General features: G+C 39.8%; 1 protein-coding gene across 13 annotated transcripts in view; it reads right to left on the minus strand.

The window, feature by feature from the left end:
* The window catches only part of PRUNE2 (prune homolog 2 with BCH domain), a 301,804-nt gene that overhangs the window by 36,450 nt on the left and 241,596 nt on the right, over positions 1-23,758 (minus strand). For all 13 annotated transcript variants that reach the window (XM_017892706.1, XM_017892703.1, XM_017892708.1 and 10 more), the window contains 2 exons: positions 8,497-8,576; positions 5,551-5,751 (listed from right to left, as the gene is read on the minus strand). In XM_017892706.1, coding sequence (XP_017748195.1) covers positions 5,551-5,751; positions 8,497-8,576 — 281 coding nt within the window. The remainder of the gene's footprint in view (positions 1-5,550; positions 5,752-8,496; positions 8,577-23,758) is intronic.

Raw genomic sequence — 23,758 nt, forward strand, 5'->3', positions numbered from 1 at the left:
ATTTTTCAAAAAGTATGATTATTCTATATATTCTGCATGTTCTATACAGATTGTTCTGTAATTTGTTCCTATCTATTAAAACAGTACAGGTCTGAGACCAGCCTGGGAAAAATGGCAAAACCTCATCTCTACAAAAAAAAAAAAAATAGACCAATTAGCTGGGTATGGTGGCACATGCCTGTAGTCCCAGCTACTCAGGAGGCTAAGGTAGGAGGGTCACCTGAGCCTGGGTGGTCGAGGTGGTAGTGGGCTGAGATTACGTCAGTGCACTCCAGCCTAGGTGACAGAGTATGGCCCTGTCTTAAAATATAGATGATAGATAGATAGATAGATAGATAGATAGATAGATAGATACATACATACATACATACGTACATACATACATACATACATAGAATAGTCTTTTTGTCTCAGTAAATATAAATCCTGCTCATTTTTAAGAGTAGCCCTCAAGTATTCGATTTTGCTGATGTCTTGTAGTTTACCAATCCCATGGTGATGAAATACAGTTTTATTTCTTTCTGTTGTTTCTTTATAAAGAATTTGCTTCAGTAAGCATCTGCAGGAAGGAGTCTTACCTTATTTGTACACATACTGCTATAGGGGAACTTTCTAGCAATGAAGTGCTGGGTCAGCAGGTACAACCACTTCAAGTCTTGGGGACGATTTTGCCCTTGAATATGCTACACCACAATATATGAGAGGGCTGGATTTCCCCCACTGCCAAGAACATGATAGGCTATCAAAGTTTTCAACCCTTGACAATTCAAGAGGAAATCATCGCATTGTTTTAATTTGAATTTCCTTAATTATTAAAGAAGGTAAACGCTTTTCACTGTTTATTAGCTATTTATATCTCTCTTACTGACAAGGAGGTACCTTTTAAGCCCCTTTCCTATTGTGGTCCTTATGAACTAGTGGGAGGTTTTTGTTTGTTTTGTTTTGTTTCTGGAGATGGAGTCTTGCTCAGTCGCCCAGGCTGGAGTGCAGTGGTGTGATTCAGCTCACTGTAACCTAGTTGGAATTTTTGTACAGAACTTTGTTATATGTTGCAATTTTTTTTTTTTTTTGCCTTGTGCTTACCCCATGCTTAGCTTTTAAACTAATATCCATCTTTTCCTGCCAAATAGAAATGTAATATTTTTATGTAGTTGAGTCTGTTAACTTTTTTTTTAATGGCTTTTGATTATGGTATCATAGTAAGAAAGGACATCTCTATGTTAAAAGTATATATGTGTACACACACGCACTGCTATCAGCATTTTCCTATAAAGATAGCATTATTATTGCTCGTTTTAGTGTAAAAGTCCAGGGCTGAATGTTTTTATGGGGTGTAACGCCTAACGTTTCAGAGAGTAGAAGCTGGCAAGTTGCTAGTGTTCCTCCTTCCCTTCCTCTTTTGGCTGATGTAAATGGGGAAAAGAGTTATCTAAGAGCTAGGGCTACATTAAATTTTCTTAAGTTGTTCATTTCTAGAAGTCAACAATACAAGCTAGTAAGAAGTAAAGATAGCTTTACCGACTTTCTGGAATTAGCAAAACCCTCCTGATCTTCATAATTCTTTTGTTCTGACTATAAATTACCATCCTCTCCACAGCCTTCATTTTCCCACTGTTTGCAAGAATATTCAGGTCTCATTTAATTCTCTATCCTGATGTTCCCCAAATTTAATTTTTGGTCTCATGCTTCTTCACTAAGAAATACTTGTTTTTTTTGTCTCCTTTTCTCAACAATGAGTTTTTCTTCCCAGTGACTGCTGGAGTCTATTAAAACCTTGTACACAGGGGAGAAGTCAACTTGAACATTTGCTCGTGTCTTTTTGAGATGGTATAGCACACAAACCCCTGAATGGTCTGTGCTACACAGACTACAGTGGGGGATGCATTGTTGGTGTTCATTATGAACTAACCAATGATGACGTCAGCTGTGGCCTTCCAGGAGGCACATGCATTTGTGACAGCTTTCTGTATCACAATCTTGTACTTGTTAATGTGAGTACTCCTAGAGGCTTTTCTGGTTATAGGAAAGATATCCTATATACTGTTAAAAAGTCTTTAGAATTTTTTTGGTGACAAACAGCAAGCAGGCAGTTAATTTGAGAGAAAATATTAGCATACAAAATACAATGAAAATCCTCCTTTCAGTCAACACCATTATGGCATAAGGCTGCTTACAGATAAAACAAAATAAACTTAGCACTTGATTAATTTATATAGACAGTTAAAATGGAAAATTGATTTTATAAGCTGGTTGCCTGTAGACTGTGAAAATAATGGAAAATCATGGATGGGGAAGTTCAATGAAGTGACACCCTGATTATCTGGAAATGATGTTGGGGTGCCTTATGAAAAAAGAAAACCGCCATTAGGGGCTAATATTTAAAAAGGTCTTTCAGAAGGGGTCACTAACCATCACTTGGGAGCCTAAGAAGGAAAAACATAAGAGCACATGAGGATTTCTTATAACATTCTTATCAGAAATATTCAGGCTAAAATTTATCATTTTCCACTTCCCTTATAAAATACCTTTCTGAAGATCTGAATGGTGGTAAAATAACTTTGTTGTTGGTTTGGGAAACAGAAATGAGTTATTATTTTCCTGACCTTTGGATATAAGTTTCTAGGATTAGTAAATTAAAGTATTAAAAAAGAAAAAACTCAGATCTTTCTTAATATGAAAGAACGACCTCCCAAGTCCATCATTAGCTACGTGTTTTGATATTTTGGTACTTTGTAAATATGAAAGGACATCAAACCTGAATTATTTCACAGCACCTTAACTTATATTTCCCCACATTTGGACACAACTATTAAAGAAAATTGCTTGAAAGGGAGGACCAGTTGAATATATTTGATAGTGAGCTTCACAAATTTTCCACAGGCAAGACTGCATTGTGAGCAAAAACCCTGGCAGAGGCATTTGGTCACCAGCTACTGAATAAAACAGGTAAAGGCCTGAAAAACCTTCAGGCATTTGGTAAGTAACTCTTACTGTGTTTTTTTTGTTTTTTTTTTTAAGAGTCCCCAAGTCAGGAAAACGGGATAAAAAGAGGCCTAAATGTGAGCAAGAGCCATCACGTTTGGCTTCAAGTATGTAAGCCCCATCTAGTAACAGACCTTTTTCCATTCATTGTTAGCATATTCACTGGGAAGCAGCATGGGCCAGGAGCTAAGGGCAACAATGAGCTGTGTGACCTTAGGCAAATTACTTAACTTCTCTGTGCTTCAGTGTTCTCATCTATAAAATGAAATAAATGAAAACTAGATAATGAAATATATAATATAATGAGGTATATAATATAGAAAGAAAAATATATAAATGAGAAATATATAGTAAAATATATAATATAAAATGAAAATATATAATGAAAATACATATGTGAAACATATAAATGAAAAGTATTCATTAAAAGAAAATAAATTATGGCCCAAATGTTTTGAAAACTATAGCTTAAAAACCCCTATTTTGTTTAGAATGTATATGCCTGGTTCAAAATGCTGCCATGAGAAACCTAAGAAACAGGCTGCCTTCAAGTATTTATTTCATACTTCAGAACTAAAACATATTTATAATCCAACCCTCTTATACAGTCACTTATCCGTGTCCTCATGTTTACAAAATACAGCTATTCAGGCGCACTTTGTGTTTTCAAAGTTTCATGTTTTTGTTTAGAACCTCTGACCATATACTTTTCATTTGAAAATTAGGGTAGATGTAAAAATTCAACTTACTTTACAATTCTGTCCTTTGCATTTAAGACCTAAAAGCAGGGTTGTGGCCATTAAACTGGTTCTTTCAACACAGCTATGTCAACTACATTAAAAGAGCCATGTCAGCAAGTGGCAGTGTTAATTACCAGCTTGCTCAGCCACCAGTGCTTTGCTTGACAGTTTTACTATGTATAAAAATAAAAGGTTCAGATGTGGTGTGACAAAGTTCTGCTGGCAACAGAGAAGCAAATACGGAGGCGAGGGAGGGGCCGGTAGGATCATGCCACAGTCTTCTGTGGGATTTTGTCAATATATTAGCAGGAAAAGAGTGGGAGCTGGTAGGGGCAACTGGGATGGATAGAGGAGCTGCTGAAGACTCTCTGGGATGACAGGAAATGATACAAATTCCAGACCTTCTTTCACCTCCTATTTGTGTATTTCAACCTACAGAATCAACTACCCGGATAACTATGGAAATTCACACTTGATAAAAATGCAATATAAAATCTCTACTTACACTAAAGAACTTAAGCATGTAACCAAATATCACCTGGACCCCAATAACTTATGGAAAAAAAAATCTCTACTTAAGCATAATAGACCATAAAACTGGTCGTTTAGCCATTTCCTTTTTGAGGAAATAAAGCCTTAAGCTCTGTCAAGGTAGAGTCTGAACTGCACTGCTCACGTCAGCTCAATGACCACTGGTTGAAATAATTAGCTAATTTGGTGACTTTTCTAATTATGCTCTTCAGGAGTGGAACTGCTAGAATTAGCATATCTCTAAAAGTCAGGCTATCACTTAATTGTGGCACCGTATTACTTTTAAGATTGCGTGAATTCTTAAAATGAATAAAAGCAATATCTGTGTCGCAGACTCACTCGCTTTCACTTTCAAACATTGTAACTTTGGAGAATTCCACCCTGGCTAATACTGAAACAGAAACTACATAATGCCATTAAAAAAAAAAAAAAAGCAAATGTTTTATATTTGTACATATTTCTTAAACCAAATTTCATAGAGCAAGAGAAAGAACTAAAGACTGATGTTCATATCAGGAGTGTGAGGCTTGGATGATCTGACAACTTTTAATTATCTTCCTTTTGATCATTTCTCCCACTCCCCCTAAACCATCCCTTCTTCCTTCCTACTTTATTGGAGATGCAGAATCAGACATAAAGTCCTTGCTCTCATGGAGCATAGATTCGAGTGGTAAGAGAAAGACAATAAAGATGCAAACAAATAGTTAAATAATACAATTTGAATTAGTGATACATGGAAAATACAATGAATACGGGGACAGAGAGTGACTAGGTAGTGGGAGTAGGGAAGTGGGATGCACCTTTGATTACAGAGGTCAAGGAAGACCTCTCTGAGGAGGTGACATCTGATTAACATCTGAATAAAGAGAAGGAGTCAGTCACGTAAGGATCTGGGGAACAGAACTTTGCAGATAGTGGGAACTTATATGAGAAATTGTCAAGCTCTGATTTCTCTTCTTCAAATTTTATCGTCCGGATTAAATTCTCTTCCTCTGCAAACCCAGCCCCGGGTTTCTTACAACACAGCATATAATAGTCTTCCCTCAGCCCTCGTGCCTAGCATAAATGCTAGCACAGAGTAGGGGTGAATAAAGAGCAATGGTTATATATGACCTCTGTGAACCACACGTTCTCTGTCAAGCTCCAAACTGTCAATCATGGCCACCTATGACCTGAAATAAAACAGAAGCTTCTAGAAATCACAAAAAGGATCCACTGGCACAAAAATGAGAGGTCTGTTAGAAAATCTTTTACTTATTTAGCATTTAACTTTGGCCTTGCCAACTTAGTGACTTACCATGGCCAGTGTACTCAAAAGAATCTGCTTCATCGGGGGTATCAAGTTCATCCACATTGATGTCAATTTCATCTGGACTGTCTAAGTTATCATCAGAGAGAATAGATCCTTCACTTTGGTCCAGAGAAAGATTGATATTTGGGGCTGTGAGCTTGATTCTCCGAGGATGAGTGCCATTAAGATCCAGAGAATTAGGAGGTTCTAAAGAAGAAAGAGAACAGCAACATCAAGTATTAAACCAGAGGAGCAATCTAAATCCAAAATTTCAAAATCTCAAATGCTCCAAAATCTGAAACTTTTTGAGTGCCAACACAATGCGTCAAGGAAATACTCACCGGAGCATTTTGGATTTCAGAATTTTGAATTTGGGATGTTCAACCAGTAAGTATAATCCAAATATTCCAAAATCTGAAAAAATCCAACATCTGAAACACTCTGGTCCAAGCATTTAAGTAAGGGATACTTAACCTATACGTGGCTGCCAAGAGGGGTTTGGGCCCAGTGGAAAACATTTTCAAGTCCTTTCAGCAAAAGCAGACCTGATAGAAATCTTTGTATGAGATTTAGAAACCCTTCTTGAAAGCAGCCCTCAGTAACTGGATCCTCCCAACCCCCTCAGCCTTGGCCATGTAGAAACAGGAAGTAGGAGCTATTGCTAAATGGGTAGGTAACTAGTTTTTAGAATTTCCCTGTTCAAGTTTGAAAACTTGAAATTGCTATAATAATTGAATTAAATTTTCACGGGGTATATTGCATATGAAAAACAGTTAAGCTTACATATACAGTTGTCCCTTGATATCCATAAGGGATTGATTCCAGGACCCCTGGTGGAAACCAGAATGTACAGATGCTCAAGTCCCTGATATAAAATGGTGTAGTGTTGACATATAACCCATGCACATCCTTCTGTATACTTTAAATCATCTCTAGAATAATACCTAATACAAAGTAAATAGCTGTTGCACTCTGTTGTCTAGAAATAATGACCAGGAAAAAAAGTTTGTACATGTTCAATACAGATGCGATTTTTTTTCTTTGAATATTTTTCTTCTGTGGTTGGTTGAATCCATGGATTTGGAACCATGGATAGAGAGGGCCAACTATATTTTCTAATGGTTTGTGTTGACTTTACTCCTATGGAATGTAGGTTAAGAACTTTGTCATGTTCACAGACACTCTCAAAATACTTCTTTTAGGTCCTGGCAACTCTGTATATAATCTTCAGTGCCCTTTACGTGGCTGAAGTATCCTCCCAGGTAACATTCTTGGAACTTACCCAAGCAGTCACCAGCTCTTATGCCAATCTCATTTGACATTGGTTCCTATAACGTAAGTGATAATCTTATGTGTAGGCTCCCTCCTTTCACTGTAGTATGTGTCTTGCTGCTCAGCTGCCTTTCATTTAATAGAAGCAGAGCTGGAGAAGTCATTTTTAACCAAGCTTAAACTAACAAAACAAAGGTAGAGAGATAGCCTACTGTAGTATAATAAGAAATATATTTGGTCTTTGGCCCTGGTTCCAGGCACAGAGGTCTTAAAACCCTTGTCATTTCCTAAGGTGGATGGTGTCAGAACTGAATTATAGGATACCCAGTTGGTGTTCATTAGAAAACTGCTTGGTGTGTGGCAAAAACAAAACAAACAAAACAAAACAAAACAGAACCCTACACATCCGGTCACAGAAGTGTTTAGTGTGAGAGCAGAGTAGGACAAAACAGTTTGTTGCCTTCACCTAAAACCAGAAATGACAGGATTCCCAAGCACGAAGTATTTTGAAGACCATTTGGTATACCCTTCAACTCCAGAATTCTGACTCCGGCCTTATCCTAGAGAAATTGGCACTGTTCCCTTGTCATTAAGCTTTTTCTTTTCTGAATGGTACATCACCCAAACTCTGTTCCAGGTAATGGTTTTATGTATTACTTGAAAAAAGTTTCTATTGACAAGTAAGTTTCCACACTGAGTTTCTATATTTCAGGAATTTGCAGAACAGTGATGTCCCAAAGAATTCTTTGTGATGATGAAAAGTTTTTATATGTGGCTACTGAGCACTTGAAATGAGGCTAGTGCAACTGAAGAAGAGCATTTTAAACAACTGTTTTTAATTTTAATTAATTTAAATAGCCACACGTGACTAGCTGCTTACCGTATCAGATAACCATAGCCTCAGTGCCTTTATCATTCAAGAGTACATTGTGAACTTGGAAGATTCAAATAAGCATACTGTGGTTACCAAGCATATTTGGCCATAGAACGTTTAGAAATAATTCTGTTACATGACTAGTATTTTGAAGAATGCATTTCAAATACTACAACAGAAAACAAATGTAATTGCCTTCCCTCTTCCCACCATACTGTAGGCTTGGCTGAGAATACATGATTCAGGATCTTGGTATGATCCTGGAGTTGGTGTAATGTAAGAGAGTGACCCTGGAACACAGAGAGAGTTATATAAGTTGCAACTGAAAAATTAAATTGTTTTTTGTGTATGCCTTGGGTTGTAAACTCCTAAAATGCAGGGTGGTTGTTTTTTGTTGTTGTTGTCTTGGTTTAGGTTTTGATAGTTAGGATACTGAGCATTCTTGATACCACATTTCCAATTTTAAGCATTCTTACAATTACGTGTAAATGTGGGGAACTTAGACATTAGTCAGAATTTGGTACAATATACAGTAGCCAATTATCACAGGAACTGAAAACATTGGCAGATAAAGCTGTGGTCTAGGAGACAAAATGCAGCCCACACTAGCGAGCATCAGTATTCAAGCCACCTCTTAAATTAACCAAATGGAACCTAACACCTTCATATCACACATTTCTTTTTTTCCTCTCATTGTTATCACTGAAATCATAAGTTAGATGCATAGGAAATAATTCTTTCACTGAATAATGAAAACGTTGGGATACAGAATACCAACAAAGGAAATGAACACATGCTGCTCTCACCAGGCCTCATGTCTGCAGCACTGGGACTCAGCACCCCCTCTTCAAAGGGGATGTCCATTCCTACATCCTCTGACAGTAGTCTGCAAAAAAAGCAAAGCAAAGCACATCAACAATTGTATAGGACTTCATTTCTTTTGAAAAGGAAACCCAGAGAGTCCAGGATAACATTTTCAACTCACTTAAAATAAACCACAGATGGGAACTGAATCCACTGTAAGTGGTCCCAAATTAAAGACTTTCTGCAGTTATGGTAAATGAGAACAATGGACACCAATTTCACTTGCATACATCAAGTCATTTCTACTAGCTCACTTAAGTAACACACACACCAAGTGGAAACTCAGAAATTAGCGAATATATATATATATATATATATATATATATACTTTATATATATTATATATATATATATTTAACAACAGGGTCATTATATGTGCTTTGTATACATCTCTTACTCTGTAAATTTGAGTATTTTAATTAAATTCCCATGGACAGAGGGAGAGAGAGCATATTCTGTTGATCTCAGTTTTCATTTGTAAACTAGGGATATACCACCTACTTCACCAGGTTGTTTAAAGATTAAGCTACAAAAGTAAAGTGCCTGACACTCCTGAGCAGGCATAGACTGGTGTTATTTTTCTTCCTTTTTTGAATATTTAAAGAGTCACTGTGAATATATGTTGTTGAAGATGGCTCTGGTCATGATTTCCCACCTCTTTTTTCTAATCAGTGCTGAGCCCACGACCATGTGTATTAGCACATTTGGTAAGAAAAATGTAGGGAAATAGGAAATACCGAAGACAATTGTGATGAATCTATATGCTCTTCTAAGAAGCTGACCACTGTTCACGATACATTTCTCTTGATTTATTTTCATCCTTGGACCTTCGTTCAGTAAGTACCCATTTACCATAATATATTTTTCTTCTTGGTGAGTTTCACATAATTTCATTCACCTAGGGTGAATCCTTATGATGTGGGCACTAACCTAATTTTAAACATGATAAACCTTTATGTTAAAGTTCTTAATTTATTTCCCTTCTCCCTCTCTTTGCTCTATGTAATGCTGGATCTACCAAACCTTTGGAGTTTAATCTACTTCTCCAGGATGCAAATCAAATCCCCTACTGTCAATAAAGCACTATGATGAAAGAAAAGAATCTGCACCCTTAGTGATTACTGCATTTGCTTCATTTATTCAACAAATATCTGTTGAGTGTCTACTGTGCCGAGGATACAGAGGAACAAGCCAGACCCGTCTCATTCTAGTGGTGGAGTTGGAATGATGGAGTTGATACAATGACCACTACCTCCAAGAACTCAGTGCTGCTCCCCTGGATAGAGTTAAGTGCCTGTGTACTTACCCACCACCTCCTGAGACCCCTTCAAAAGCTCAGCATCAGGGAGTTTCTTTGTCTACATTCTTTCTGTGGCTTTGACCCTGTGTGTTCTCTAAAACTAGACCTGTGCCCTGGTAGCAAAAGAGCGTGCAAGAGGTTGGCATGTAAGACAGACAATAATGTATCAGCAGGAACAAGATAACTTGTGCCAAACAGAGATACACTATGATAGGTGGAATCAAACCATGTTATTCAGCAACAAAGGTTGGGGAGGTATGCAAAGAGAAGATCTGCACCAGACCCCAGTTTTGAAAGTCCTAGGACCTAAAGGGATGGATATCTGGGTATCCCATGATCCTGCAGTTTTTGGAATTCCTTACAATGATCTTTGTCATTCTGTGTGTTCTCCTTGACATCAAACCTCTCGTACCTGTCAAGTAGCAAAATGCTGCTATTAAGAGCTGCTGGATTGAAATTGTAGTTCTACCACTGACTGTGTTGGATTGAATTATCAAGCCTGAAATATTCTAAATACACATGTACATTATTTTTCTAGTTATCTGCCTAAGAGTCAACCTTGAACACAAATTAAGACATCAGATTTTTATCTGCCTGACAGAGCATGCAGGATGTGGGCCTTGGCCTCAAACTAAATACGATGGTTTTAAAATAGATAGGATCAGCTTAAGTTTAATAGATTTTTTTTTAAATTGTGAATTATGGGCAACATCATGGAATAACTGCAGGAGTCCTGCCTGGATATGAGGTTTTAGTTCTGAGCTGTGGTTCTGCTGCCAGTATCGACAAACTGATTAACTCTGACAAGATTAGTTGACCATTTCAACATCATAGTGACTGTGGAGAATAAATACAATACAAATAAAAGTACTCTGTAAGTCATAAAACACTGTCTGAGTTTAAGGTATTACATACCCTCCACTTAAAACATAGTACCAGGAGCAGTGGTTTAATTTAAGCACATGTCATGGTTGGACAAATCATAATTAAGGTCACTATAATTTGGGCATTAGCCCAGATAAAACATAATCTTATTACTGCACAAATCTCCACAGAGCCTAGAAATGGTCTCAACTCATTGATGTTAGAAAATAGAGTCTTTGCCTCTAAGTGCGCCTTTTCAACACAAAGCAGAGACCCTGTGAAGAAGCCACAGATTTCTTCCCCCCATGTTAGCATGCACTAGGGGAAGAAAAATGCTGAAGGCTGTGATCAATGGATGACCCAAGGAGAGAGAGTCACACAAACTCATGGATATTAAAGAACGCTAGGCCGGGCGTGGTGGCTCACGCCTGTAATCCCAGCACTTTGGGAGGCTGAGGCGGACGGGTCACCTGATATTGGGAGTTCAAGAACAGCCTGACCAAGATGGAGCAACCCCATCTCTACCAAAAATACAAAATCAGCCGGGCGTGGTGGTGCATGCCTGTAATCCCAGCTACTCAGGAGGCTGAGGCAGGACAACTGCTTGAACTTGGGAGGCGGAGGTTGCGGTGAGCCGAGATCACGCCATTGCACTCCAGCCTGGGCAACAAGAGTGAAACTCCGTCCCCTCCACCTCCAAAAAAGAAGGCTATAGGGACATGTTAGAAAACCCCTGGGACTGAGGGAAAGCTGAGCCAGAATAGCCTAAAAGCAAATCTAAGAGAAACCCAAGTCACGCTCGTTGTAAATACTTCAACCACATTCATACATTAAGCCCATAAACATTTGCAGAAATGAAGTGGCCAAACTGAGCAGTTGGTGATTAAGCAGGACAGCAGTTTTATGATCAATACTGAAGCCTCTCAGGATCTGTTAGGTAACAAAACAGTTCAGTGTAAAGGTCTGTATTTTACTTTATCTATCTGTAGCCTCTACTTCATTTTGAGTTTCTTTATACAGAATGGAGCTAACCAAGAGGTTGAGGGAATTGTAAACAGAAGTCTGACTGTACTATGGCTGAAATAGCTACATGTCTCCATCTAGAGGATGTATTAAAACTGCTTCATGGTTTCTTTGCTGGATGGTACTGTGACATTAACACCATGTGTGTTAGAAGATCAATGTGTTATGACATGCGCCACATGACTTGCTTTGGCTAATGAAGAAAGAGTCGAAGGGAGAGATGTTGCTTCTGAGCAGAAGGCTTAGGAGCAAGTGTGTGAGGAGCCACATCCTCTTCCCACCTTATTAGCTGTGGAGGGGCTCGGCCAGGCTGTGTCCCGAGTGCCTCCGATGAGCAGAGGCCTCGACGAAAGCTTGTTGGAAATGTAAACAAGAAATGAAGTTTTGTTGTGTTTTGCCCTGCGATATTGTAGTTATTTGTTACCACATTACAATCTAGCCCATTCTTACTATATAGCTGGCCTTTATTGTTTCAAAGGGAATATCTGACTTATGCTATGCTCAAAATTTTATTTCCTGATTTGGGTAACCAATTTTCCACATTCTTAGCCCAGATTCATATTGACAGTAAATATCTTCACGTCTGGATTGCTAAAACATCAAAGCATGTTTTAATAAATAGGAACAAAAAGCTTGAAAAGACATTGAATGCTTTTAAGTATTCTATAAGATTGAGTATTAATATATGACCTTTAGGGTTTTTGTCATAGCCTTTTATCACTTGCCAATTTACTTAACATCTTCTTTAGTTGACTTATTTTATTAAGGTTGAGAGGAATGTTTGTATCGTTAGTGTACAGGTTGAGTATCCCTTATCCAAAATGCTTGGGACCAGAAATATTTACACTTTCTGACTTTTTTGGATTTTGGAATATTTGCATTATATACTATAGTTGAGAATTCCCGCTCTGAAGATCTGAAATCTGAAATGCTCCAGTGAGCATTTCCTCTGAGTGTTGTGTCAGCACTAAAGAACCTGAATTTTGGAGCATTTTAGATTTCGGACTAGGGATACTCAACCATTATATGTAAACTTAAATCACTCAGGTAAAATAAATGGTGAGTGATTTAAGTTACATAAAATAAATAACTTATATATAGAAAAAAATAAATATAATAAAAATAAAACAATGCTGTTAAATTTAAGTTAGAAACCCCTGGAATCTCACTCAGGGGTTTCTCCTCTTTGCTAAAAAAGAGATGTTAGGAAGTGTTGGCTAAGTCTTACAAGGTGTAAAGCCATGTATCATTAAAAATACAAGAAATGCTATATGAAATAGCGTACCCCAAAAGTAATAATACATTTCCAAGCTTAAAAAAAATAAGATTAAGTCTGCAGGTGCCAGAAATACAGAGTTATTATAGAAGGCTGATAAAAAGCTAGCACACAGGGTTCTTGCACTGGACACGGGCTTAGGGTATCACAGCATAAGGGACCTCCTGGTGATAGAAGAAAAGCCTAGACCTGAACTTCTATACAGGGCTCTGGACCTTCAGGAACTTTCCCCTTAACACAAAGGGGATGGAAAAAAAAACTCTCTCCTCTGGCCTTGGAAAGCATAGTCTACTTGAATCTTGGGTAGAAAATAAAAAGCAACCAGTAGGAGCTGGAGACACTAGTTGTGGACTGCTCATGTCTCAATTTATATTACCTGAATGATGTAGAAATGAATCAAGAAATTAAGATGAAAATTCATCTAGGATCACTGAACACCTAGGACCCTAGGGTTCCAAAAGAATCAGATGTGGGCCAGGTGCAGTGGCTCACGCCTGTAATCCCACCACTTTGGGAAGCCGAGGCAGGTGGATCATGAGGTCAGGAGTTCAAGACCAGCCTGGCCAAGATGGTGAAACCCTATCTCTACTAAAACTACAAAAATTAGCCGGGTGTGGTGGTGCATGCCCGTAATCCCAGCTACTCGGGAGGCTGAGGCAGAAGAATTGCTTGAACCCGGAAGGCAGAGGTTGCAGAGAGCCGAGACTGTGTCACTGAACTCCAGCCTGGGCAACAGAGCAAGACTCTGTCTCAAAAAAAAAAAAAAAAAAAAAAAAAAATCAAATGTAAAACCACTGGGTGGGGTTTACTTTAAAAAAAAATTTTCCCTGAAAACCAAAAAAAAAAAAAAAAAAAAAAATCACATGTGAAACCACTTGGTAGTGCTTACTTCTACAAGCAAGTTTCACTGGAAATCCAATTAAAAGCAAGAAAAAAACTCTCTGAAAGATGAGCTCACATCAAAAAACCCTATAAACTACACTTGGGAAAAATACTTTGAGGGATTTCCAGGAGATGCAATAAATAGAAAAATTAGCAATAAAAGTACTAAAAAAATAGAATAACATGAAAGAGGTCATAATGATTAAAGAATGATGTCTAAACCGTTGTTGTGTTAAACCACTGAGATTTGGCGTTGTCACAGCAGGTAATGTCACCAAGCCCTGCATAGCCATTCTGCTTAAAAAAGAAACATCTAAAACATAATAATGCAGAAGTGTTGACAAGCAAGTGGTATTTTTTAAAAAACAGAAAAATACTAAACACAAGACAGCATTACAATATTATTATTATTTATCATTATTATTAGTATTTTTTGGGACAGTCATCCAGGCTGGAGTGCAGTGGTGCAATCTCGGCTCACTGTAATCTCCACCTCTTGGGTTCAAGTGATTCTCCTGCCTCAGCCTCCCAAGTAGCTAGGATTACAGGTACCTGCCACCATGCACAGCTAAGTTTTGTATTTTTAGTAGAGATAGGGTTTCGCCATGTTGGCCAGCCTGGTCTCAAACTCCTGACCTCAGGTAATCTGCCTGCCTCGGCCTCCCAAAGTGCTGGGATTACAGGCATGAGCCATGACACCTGGCGAGCATTACAGTATTAATGCCCAACAAAACAGACTTCAGAAAAGGCATTATTAAGGCTAAAGACAGTCATTATTTAGTGTTACAAGGAATAATTTTTCAGAAGATGTAATAATTGACAGCCAATGTGTTCTTAACAACATAGCCTCAAAATATGTAAAATACAAATTGAAAATAAATGATTAGGCAAAATAAATTTCATGGGGGAAATTCTGAATATACCTCTCAAGCATTTATAAATTAATTTGAAAAGAAATATATAAGACTATGGCCGATCTGAACAATGCAGTAATATAGCTTGGTCTAATGGAGAGATCTGCAGTCAATAAAAACACAGTTTTTTCTTTTTTTGAACTCACCAAAACTTACCATACATGATGTCTCATAAAATACCAAAAGTTAACATCACATGTACTATATTCTCTGACTTCGGGGCCATACCTCTAGTTATCAATCACAAAAAGTCTCCAATCACAGTTTGGAGACTGAAAAACACATGTGTAAGTAACCAAACAATAAAGCCCTGCACATCCAAACTTGTGATAGCAGCTAAAGAAGTTCCTAGAGGAAAATAAATAGCCTCAAGTTCAGATTTTAGGAAGTAAGATGAAGTGAATTAGCTAAGCATTCAACTCAGCCCAGGAAGTTATGAAAAGAAACATGCTCTTAGGTGATTTGATGCTATTTATGCTACGTCTGTGCACCTTCTCTAATGATCCTGAATACCACCAAACAGAGAAAGAACGGTGGCAGAAATGGAATTCTCCAATTTGAGAATGGAGCCCACGCATATTCCTAGATTGTGTGTTTCTGATACTTACACTTCTTCATATGGAAGGCTAATTGCAGTATGTGACAGAGAATGAAGGACAACAAATGCAGAACTTTTAGACATAAATGCACCTTCTTGCCTTTAGAACAGGTACAAAATGAAGCTCATTCTGCATTTTGTATTCTTTCAACATATCTGAATCTGGAGGGATTTGACTGTTGTTGTAGGATTAGCTTTACCTGAGATTAGGTTCTTTTTAACAGGAAATGAGCAGTGAGCCAAGAGCTGGCACACACATACCAATAGCATTTCTAGATGGTAATGTTTCCTGACAGACACGGATATCCGGCAGCAGGTGGCACCCCTTTTCAGGAATAACCATTTTTACAAGATTGGCCACTAAAACATATACCTCCATAAAAAGTAAAGTAGCAGGTCATGACGTGGGGTTCATTGTTCTTTAGAAAAATACTGACGGTTATGCTGATATATTTTGGGCATATGGTTACATAAAGAGAAATATCCCTTGTGTCAGAGTTCCTTAAAACTCTCCTGGCTTCCTTCTAGTCTAGTAAGATCTGCTGGACTGATAAGGTTGTTGTCTCTAGAAACAGAGATACAAAGAAAAAAGAAAACACAAATAAAACCTTTCATGAGGTGCTTGCCTTCCCTCATTAAGAATATCAATTAGCCCACGGGCTGGAGGACTGCCACATGAGGGTTCTTGTCTGATAAAGTAGGCTGCTCCATTAAGCCAGCAGTACATGACACCCCGTGAACCAGAGTACTTATCAAATTACTCAAAGTAGGAGGTGAGCCTGAAGCAGCACTGAGTTTCACACTTTGCCTAATCAAGCTGACCCCAAGACAGGAGATGCCACAATAGGAAGCTGGGGTCAAGCCCATGAAATAAGGAAGGCTCTTAGCAACAGTTTGCTAACCCAGCTGGGCCTCTCTCATCCTAGAACAGGTAAGCACTGTGGCCAGGCAGGGAGAAGCATCTTAGAAGCCAGCCAGCTGAAGAGAGATGAAGGAGGGAAGTGAGAGCTGGAAAAGAAAACTGACTGCACACGGTAGGAAGATAGGCGCTGAGCACTCGCCCAGACACCACCTTCTTTAGGGAAGGTGCAAAACCGCACAAACCACAGCCAAACATTCTCAGGTTCTCAGAGGGGAGGGACACAACACAGCCTCCTTACCCAGGGTCAGATTCTAAAATTCTGCAGGGAGCAAAAAAATCACTTGTAGCTCAATGATCCTCAGACATTTTCTTGAATTGTTCCCTGAATACAGTGTACATGGTTTTGTATGTCAATTTTTTTTTTCTTTTTACAGTGAGGCTTATAAACATGAACATTTGAGGAATGCTGAGCAGGAATAGAAGGAAAGCCTATATTTTTATCATTTCAACTTCTTTGCTTTTCAGAGAATAATTAACGCCTTGGCTGTGAATGATGGATGCATGGAGAATTCTACCTCTTGCCTGCAGACTATCTGCCAGCTTCTTTTAATATTTTTCCTATAACCTTAAGATCTATCAATAGATTTGTTTGTTGTGGAGATTAAATTAGATGGCATAATCTCACATTGGAGAGGGGCATATACTTGTTTAGGAAGTGAGTTTACAGTTCACAACCAGGATAGCTCAAAGGGATGTCAAACTGAACATGTTAAAAAACGAATCCTACACCTTCCTCTACGCAAATCCGCTACATCCTACCTTCTCTGTGACGACTTTGAAAAGTGTCCATAAATTCTTTGACACTCGCTTCAAAAGGTGGAGCCTAATTTCCGTTCCCTTAAGTGTGGACTGAACAGAATAAGGTGGAATGGATGGTGGGTGACTTCTAAGGCTAGGTCCTAAAAAGCACTGTGTGCTTTGTTCTCTCTTGGGTCTCTCAGTCTAGGAGAAACCAGCTACCCTGTTGTAAGGACAGTCAAGCAGCCCTGTGGAGAGTCCATGTGGCAAGGAACTGAGGCTTCCTGTGAAAACCCAGGAAGGAACTGAAGCCTTCTGCCAACAGACTTGTGAACGAGCCATCTTGGAAGCAGATCCTGCAGCTCAAGTCAAGCCTTCAGACACCTGCAGCCCTGGCTAATGTCTTGATGGCAGCTTAACAAGAGACCTTAAGCCAGAACCATCTAGCTAATCCACTCTTGAATTCCTAATACAAACACTGGGAAATACTCAATGTTTGTTGTTTTAAGCTGCTAAACTTTGAGATTATTTATTTTATTCATTTTTTTTTGAGACAGGGTCTTGCTCTATTGCCCAGGCTGGAGTGCAATGGAGCGATCTTGGCTCACTCCAGTCTCTATCTCCTGGGTTCAAGTGATTCTCCTGCCTGAGCCTCCTGAGTAGCTGGGATTACAGATGCACACCACCACGCCCAGCTTATTTTTAGGAGAGACAGGGTTTCACCATGTTGGTCAGGCATGGTCTCCAACTCCTGGCCTCAAATGATCCTCCTGCCTTGGCCTCCCAAAGTGCTGGGATTACAGGCATGAGCCACTGCACAGGGCCGAGATTATTTATTATACAGCAATAGCTAACTAATACATTTCTCATCCTAGTGAATGTCTCTACATATCACCTGGGCACTCAAGCACACAAACCGGCATTCACTCTTACTTTCTTTTCTTTCCCACCATTTCTTCCCCATCCAGTTGGCCATCCAATCCTATAAATTTACCTCATCCTCTCCACTCCATTCTCACTACAAAAGCCTTAGTTCAAATTCATTTTTTTTTCATGCAGAAATGTTGCGACCTTTCTGTTTATGATCTTCTTCCCTACCTCCTCCAAATCATAACTAATACCCTTCTCGATCTCAACCTTGATGCCACCTTCTTGCTTAAATCCTTTCAATGTTCCCACTGCTTCAGGGAAAGAATCTGGCTTCAGAGAAGGGCTTACAAGGCCCTCTGAACCTGGCCCCCAAGCCTAGACCCAAGCCTCCTTTCTCATTCCCCACTCCCCACTTAGCCTTGCCAATCTTGCTGTCCTCTACTACTCAGTGTGGACATCTGCATCCTAGGACCTCACCTCCACCCCACAGAGTCGGGAAGTGGGACCTCACCTCCACCTCACAGAGTTGGGACCTGGGACCCCGCCTTCATCCCACAAGAGTCGGGACCTGGGACCTCACCTCCACCCCACAAGTCGGGACCTGGGACCTCACCTCCACCCCACAAGTCGGGACCTGGGACCTCGCCTCCACCCCACAGAGTTGGGTCACGTTCCACAGCACCCTGTGCCTACCTCACGTGGATGCTGCCATGTTCCTACGATTTCCTGTTTGAAGTGTGTTTGTCCCCACTCTTCCCCACTGCCACCCTCTCCACACACAATCATACCCAGTGCTTAGCACAGGGCTCAGCACGTGGTGGAGATGAATGAGTCACTATTGAACAACACACTGATTTAGACACGTGAAGGTGCCCTGCCCTTTGGGTAAAGTGCTCCCCAGAATGTCTCGCCACATAGTGAAACTTGAACATAAAAATTCTCTTCCAGGCCAGGCATGGTGGCTCACACCTGTAATCCCTGCACTTTGGGAGGCCAAGGCAGGTGGATCACCTGTGGTCGGGAGTTCAAGATCAGCCTGACAAACATGGAGAAACCCTGTCTCTACTAAAAATACAAAATTAGCCGGGCGTGGTGGCAGGCACCTGTAATCCCAGCTACTCAGGAGGCTGAGAAAGGAGAATCGCTGGAACCTGGGAGGCAGAGCTTACAGTGAGCTGAGATCACGCCATTGCACTCCAGCCTGGGAAACAAGACTGAAACTCCGTCTCAAAAAAAAAAAAAAAAAAAAGTCTTCCAACAAATTCCTTTTGATAAGAAGTTAAGCTTTTGTCAAAACATAATTTAGAAATATAGGTGATGCTTATGGAAGTGTTTTACAAAGAAGTCATCGCTGTGGATCCAATTAGGCAATGGTCATCCTCTGGTGTGGCACATACTGTGCTCTCTCCTTCAACAGCAAAAGCTCTCGGTTAATATCAGGAGCAACTGGGAGTGAATTTGAAAGAATGAGATTCTTCTGAAGGGAGAGGGGGAAAGTAGATCATTGTTTTTCTTCAGAATTGGAGACAATCTTCAATGCCAGGGGTGCCAGCATCTGCAGGACGCCCAAATGAGCAGCAGAACTGGCTGGGCTCCCAGCACAGGCTCCTGCAGCCTGCAGCCCTCACTTCACCTGCTCAGCATCTCCTGGAATTTACACTTTGGGAAGACGGCCTGCCTGCCCCACCCTCCTGCCTGTGAGATAAGCTCACAAAAGGTCCCCTTCCCCACAGTGCAATGCAATGGCTGCACTCTTCCAGTTTGACTTCCTGCCCCAAAGTTCAAGAGTGTGAAGTCATCCAAATGCCTTGGACAATCTGGCACCAGAAATATGAACCACAGGAACACACGTAGATAAGATACTCCTTCAACTGCTGCTCAGCAGTTACATTTGCTGATCCGCAGGGCATGGGAGGCTCGACTTTTCTGGAGCTGGGGTCAGCACAGTGTTTCTGGAAGGGCCAGATAATGATAATGAATATGCTGGGCTTTGCATGCTCTACAGTTTCTGTGGCAACAACTCAGCTCTGTTGTCCTAGCACAAACGTAGCTATAGACAATATGTAAATGCATGGGTATAGCTGTGTTCCAGTAAAACTTTATGTACAAAAGTAGGTGGCCGACTGGATTGGGTTTGGTGGGTAGTGTAGGGGGAGGTTTGACAACCGCTGTCCTAGAGTCTAACAACTTAAATAACATTTCATTTTCTTAAAGTTGAATATATTTTTAAAACTGTGAAGCTCTCATATTGGTGCAAGTGGTACACCCAAATGTATTTCTATAAGGAATATAAATTGAGGTATAGATTTTAGTTGTAGTCATCAGAATTTTAAATATACATAGCCTTTGATCAGCTGTTCTAGGAATGTATAGTGCAGAATACTCACAGGTATATACCAAGATAGATGTAAAAAGATGTTTACTGTAAAAATACAAAAACAAAACTGGAGGGATTTTTTAAACAGTCTGAATTTGATAATCATGCAAACATGAAATAATTAAAAATTTCTCGGATCTCTGATTTTCCCAACTGTGCTATGCTGAATCTTCCTTCCCTGCATCATGCTATCCTGTTACTTTCAGTTACTAAAATCTAATCTAGTCTAAAACAGCTAAAAATTGTATCTCCTTCACTCTCCTACCTGTGCCAACCAAAGCTGTGCTTCAGGGAATTTGGGATAGGAAGGGTTCCCCCATTCCTCCTCTTACCCCAGGGTTCCGGTCTGTGAAAAGGGCCTGGGTAGGAAGGTGAAGTGGAAACTGGAGAGAGGCTTGCCATCTCTCACTCCTCTTCCCAGCCTGAACTTTGGGAGCCCCTCCCTCTGTTGGAAACTTGTAGGAGTTCCTTGAGGGCCCATGGGGCCTCCCCACTGTCCACTTCACTGATACAGGAGAACTGGCTTCACTCCACATCTTCCTTTTGTCCCCAGCTCCTGGCACTGCCTCTGGCTGGGGCCTTCTCACCTTGGGTGGCATCTTAGTTTGGAGGGCTTCCATAGCAAAGTATCGCACACTGGGTGACTTCACCAACAGAAATGTACTTGCTCACAATTCTGGACATTGGAAGTCTGAGATCAAGGTGTCATCAGGGTTGGTTTCTTCCGAGGCCTCTCTCCTGGACTTGAAGATGGCCATCTTCTTTTTTTTCACAGTCATCCCTTCTGTGTGTGTGCAGGTCCTAATCTCTTTTCCTCAAAAAGACACCAATCCTACTGGATTAGGGCCTACCCTAGTGAATTCATTGTAAAGAAATCATCTCTAAATACAAGACAGGACTTCAACGTATATGGATTTGGAGAGACACAGTTCAGAGCATAACAGGTGGGATATTACAAAATGAGTCAAATCTACCACTGTCCATGGGGTCACCGCACCCACAGGACACCTATACCACCCTGTCCCTCCACACAGTGATAGTGTAAGGTCACACCACCACCACCCTCTCATGAATGTTTTTTTTTTTTTTTTTTTTTTTTTTTTTTTTTGAGATGAAGTTTCACTCTTGCCACTCAAGCTGGAGTGCAGTAGCGCAATCTTGGCTCACTGCAACCTCCGCCTCCTGGGTTCAAGCGATTCTCCTGCCTCAGCCTCCTGAGTAGCTGGGATCACAGCCACGTGCCACCACACCCAGCTTTTTGTAATTTTTAGTAGAGACAGGTTTTCACCATGTTGGCCAGGCAGGTCTCGAACTCCTGACCTCAGGTGATCCATCCACCTTGGCCTCCCAAAGTGCTGGGGTTACAGGCATGAGCCACCATGCCTGGCCTTGAATGTTCTTTTCACTGGCTCAGGCAGAATCAGGGCAGACCCACAGTCCAGTCTAAGCAGACTTCCAACTGGGCGTGAGATGCCAGTCTCCCTTGTGGAAGGAATTCCAACTCTTTACTCAGGACTCTTCTGGGGCAACCCTCACTTGGCTTTGGAGGAGCAGAAAGGGATGCACCCCAGTACTTCTAACAAGGCAATGACTTCATAATTCCCTCACTCCTCCCCAGTCTTCTGCTCACATGGAATGGGTTGAGTTCGGTAAATCTGAGTCACCTTTTAAGAGGCCTTCAGGAAACCATATACCTCAACTGCCAAGAGCTTCTTGCCTTCTCTCTCTTTGGGATAAAGAGTACTTTGCACCACTTTGCCCTCAGCCTTGGACCCTAGTTGTTCATTCAGTGACTTAACACAATTTTCCACTCAAAAAAAATTTTTTTTTTTTTTACAAAATGTAAGTGCTAATCTAAAACCTATCAGTAAGGGAGTGATTAAAACAGCATGAAACTCATTATGGTATATCAATGTATATCAATGTATAAAAAAAGTCTAAATGTATTGACATAGAATGGCATTTAAGACGTATCTAATAAAAACTCAAGTTACAAAATAGTACATTTAGAATGATACTATTTCCATAAAATTATATACATTTATATGTATTTGTAGATATGGATAATATCGAGGAAGAATACATTGTTCATAGCAGTTACCTACTTGGAGTAGGTACAGGGGTGAAAGGAATTTCTACATTTGATTCATTTTACTTTTCTGTGTTTCAATTTTTTAATTTTTTACATTAAAATTTAAATTCCGTTTTAAAATACGAACATGTGACAACACTTTCAAATAAAAGGTAATTTGAAAATATTAAGATTCTATACACTTCTAGGAATCTTGGGCAAATTCAAGTTAAGGTTAGAAAAAAAGAAGTGCTTAGTAAGTAGTAATTTCAGTTGTTTATCAGTAGCAGCATCATGATGTCACATCCACTGCTACATTATTGGGACTCCTGACATTTTCCAAAATAAAGTGTAGGAAGCAGCAGAAATAGCGAAGCACATGAGCTGAAATGTTAGCATTGAAAAAGAAAATCAGAAAAACCTAAATCAGATTAATCCCTCATTATGGAGGTCCTGCTGTTTCCACTGTCCACATGTCCATTACATTTGTTCATCTTCACAAATATTTTCTGAAGGTCTGATCTGGGCAAACAATGGGTATTTTAAAATAAATAAGACACACCTGCTTCTCACGGCTATTGCTGTCTATAGCCTGGCTGATTCATCGTTTGCAATAGGTTGTTTTAAATGTATCTAATTCTATCCTTGCGTTGCAGTCTGTTTTCCAATATCTGCAGTCTGTTTTCCAATTCAATAGTTTCTCTTTTGCAATAGTCTTTTCACTTTTATTTCTTTCACTGTTGCTTTGTCTATTTTGTTAGATTTACTGTTTTTGTTTTTGGTTTTTTCAGTTTTGGATTTTAAAACTTGTCGCTTAAAAAAATTGTATTATTTTATTTATGTTCTCGTCCTTAAAGAAAAAAGAAACTCTTTGATTTTCACATAGTATTTCTCTGACTTCAAAAGCCTTTATACTTTTAAAATGAGCATCGTTTTTGATAGGATTCCTTTAAGGCATTGTTTTGTGATCCTGTTCCACAGGTGAGGAAAATGAGGCAGAGAACGAAATATTTCCATTTGGATGACCAAACCGTCAGCTCCTAAAGGGCTGCAGAAGCTGAGAGCACGGCTGGCAGCGGGCCCTCCGTGGACATTTGCTGAATAAACAGAATATATGTACACCAGTGTTCGGTCCTTTGGGTGACACCATCTCATTTTTATTTTCTGGATTTCCTTCCTGATGGGTCCATTGTTCCTCATTTTCCTCTATCATTAAATTCCTTTATCTTTTCATTCCCATACAGTCGCTGCCTGTGGTTGAAAACTGAGCCACCTCTCAGGCCCCAGTGACTTTCCTGGAGAAGTCCAGGACGCAGGCCTGCTGCAAGATCCAGGCAAACTCCTGGAATCCATTCCCCAAGGTCAGCCT

The sequence above is a fragment of the Rhinopithecus bieti genome, unplaced genomic scaffold, assembly GCF_001698545.2.
Source record: "Rhinopithecus bieti isolate Rb0 unplaced genomic scaffold, ASM169854v2 scaffold_19708, whole genome shotgun sequence".
Taxonomy (NCBI): Eukaryota; Metazoa; Chordata; class Mammalia; order Primates; family Cercopithecidae; genus Rhinopithecus; species Rhinopithecus bieti.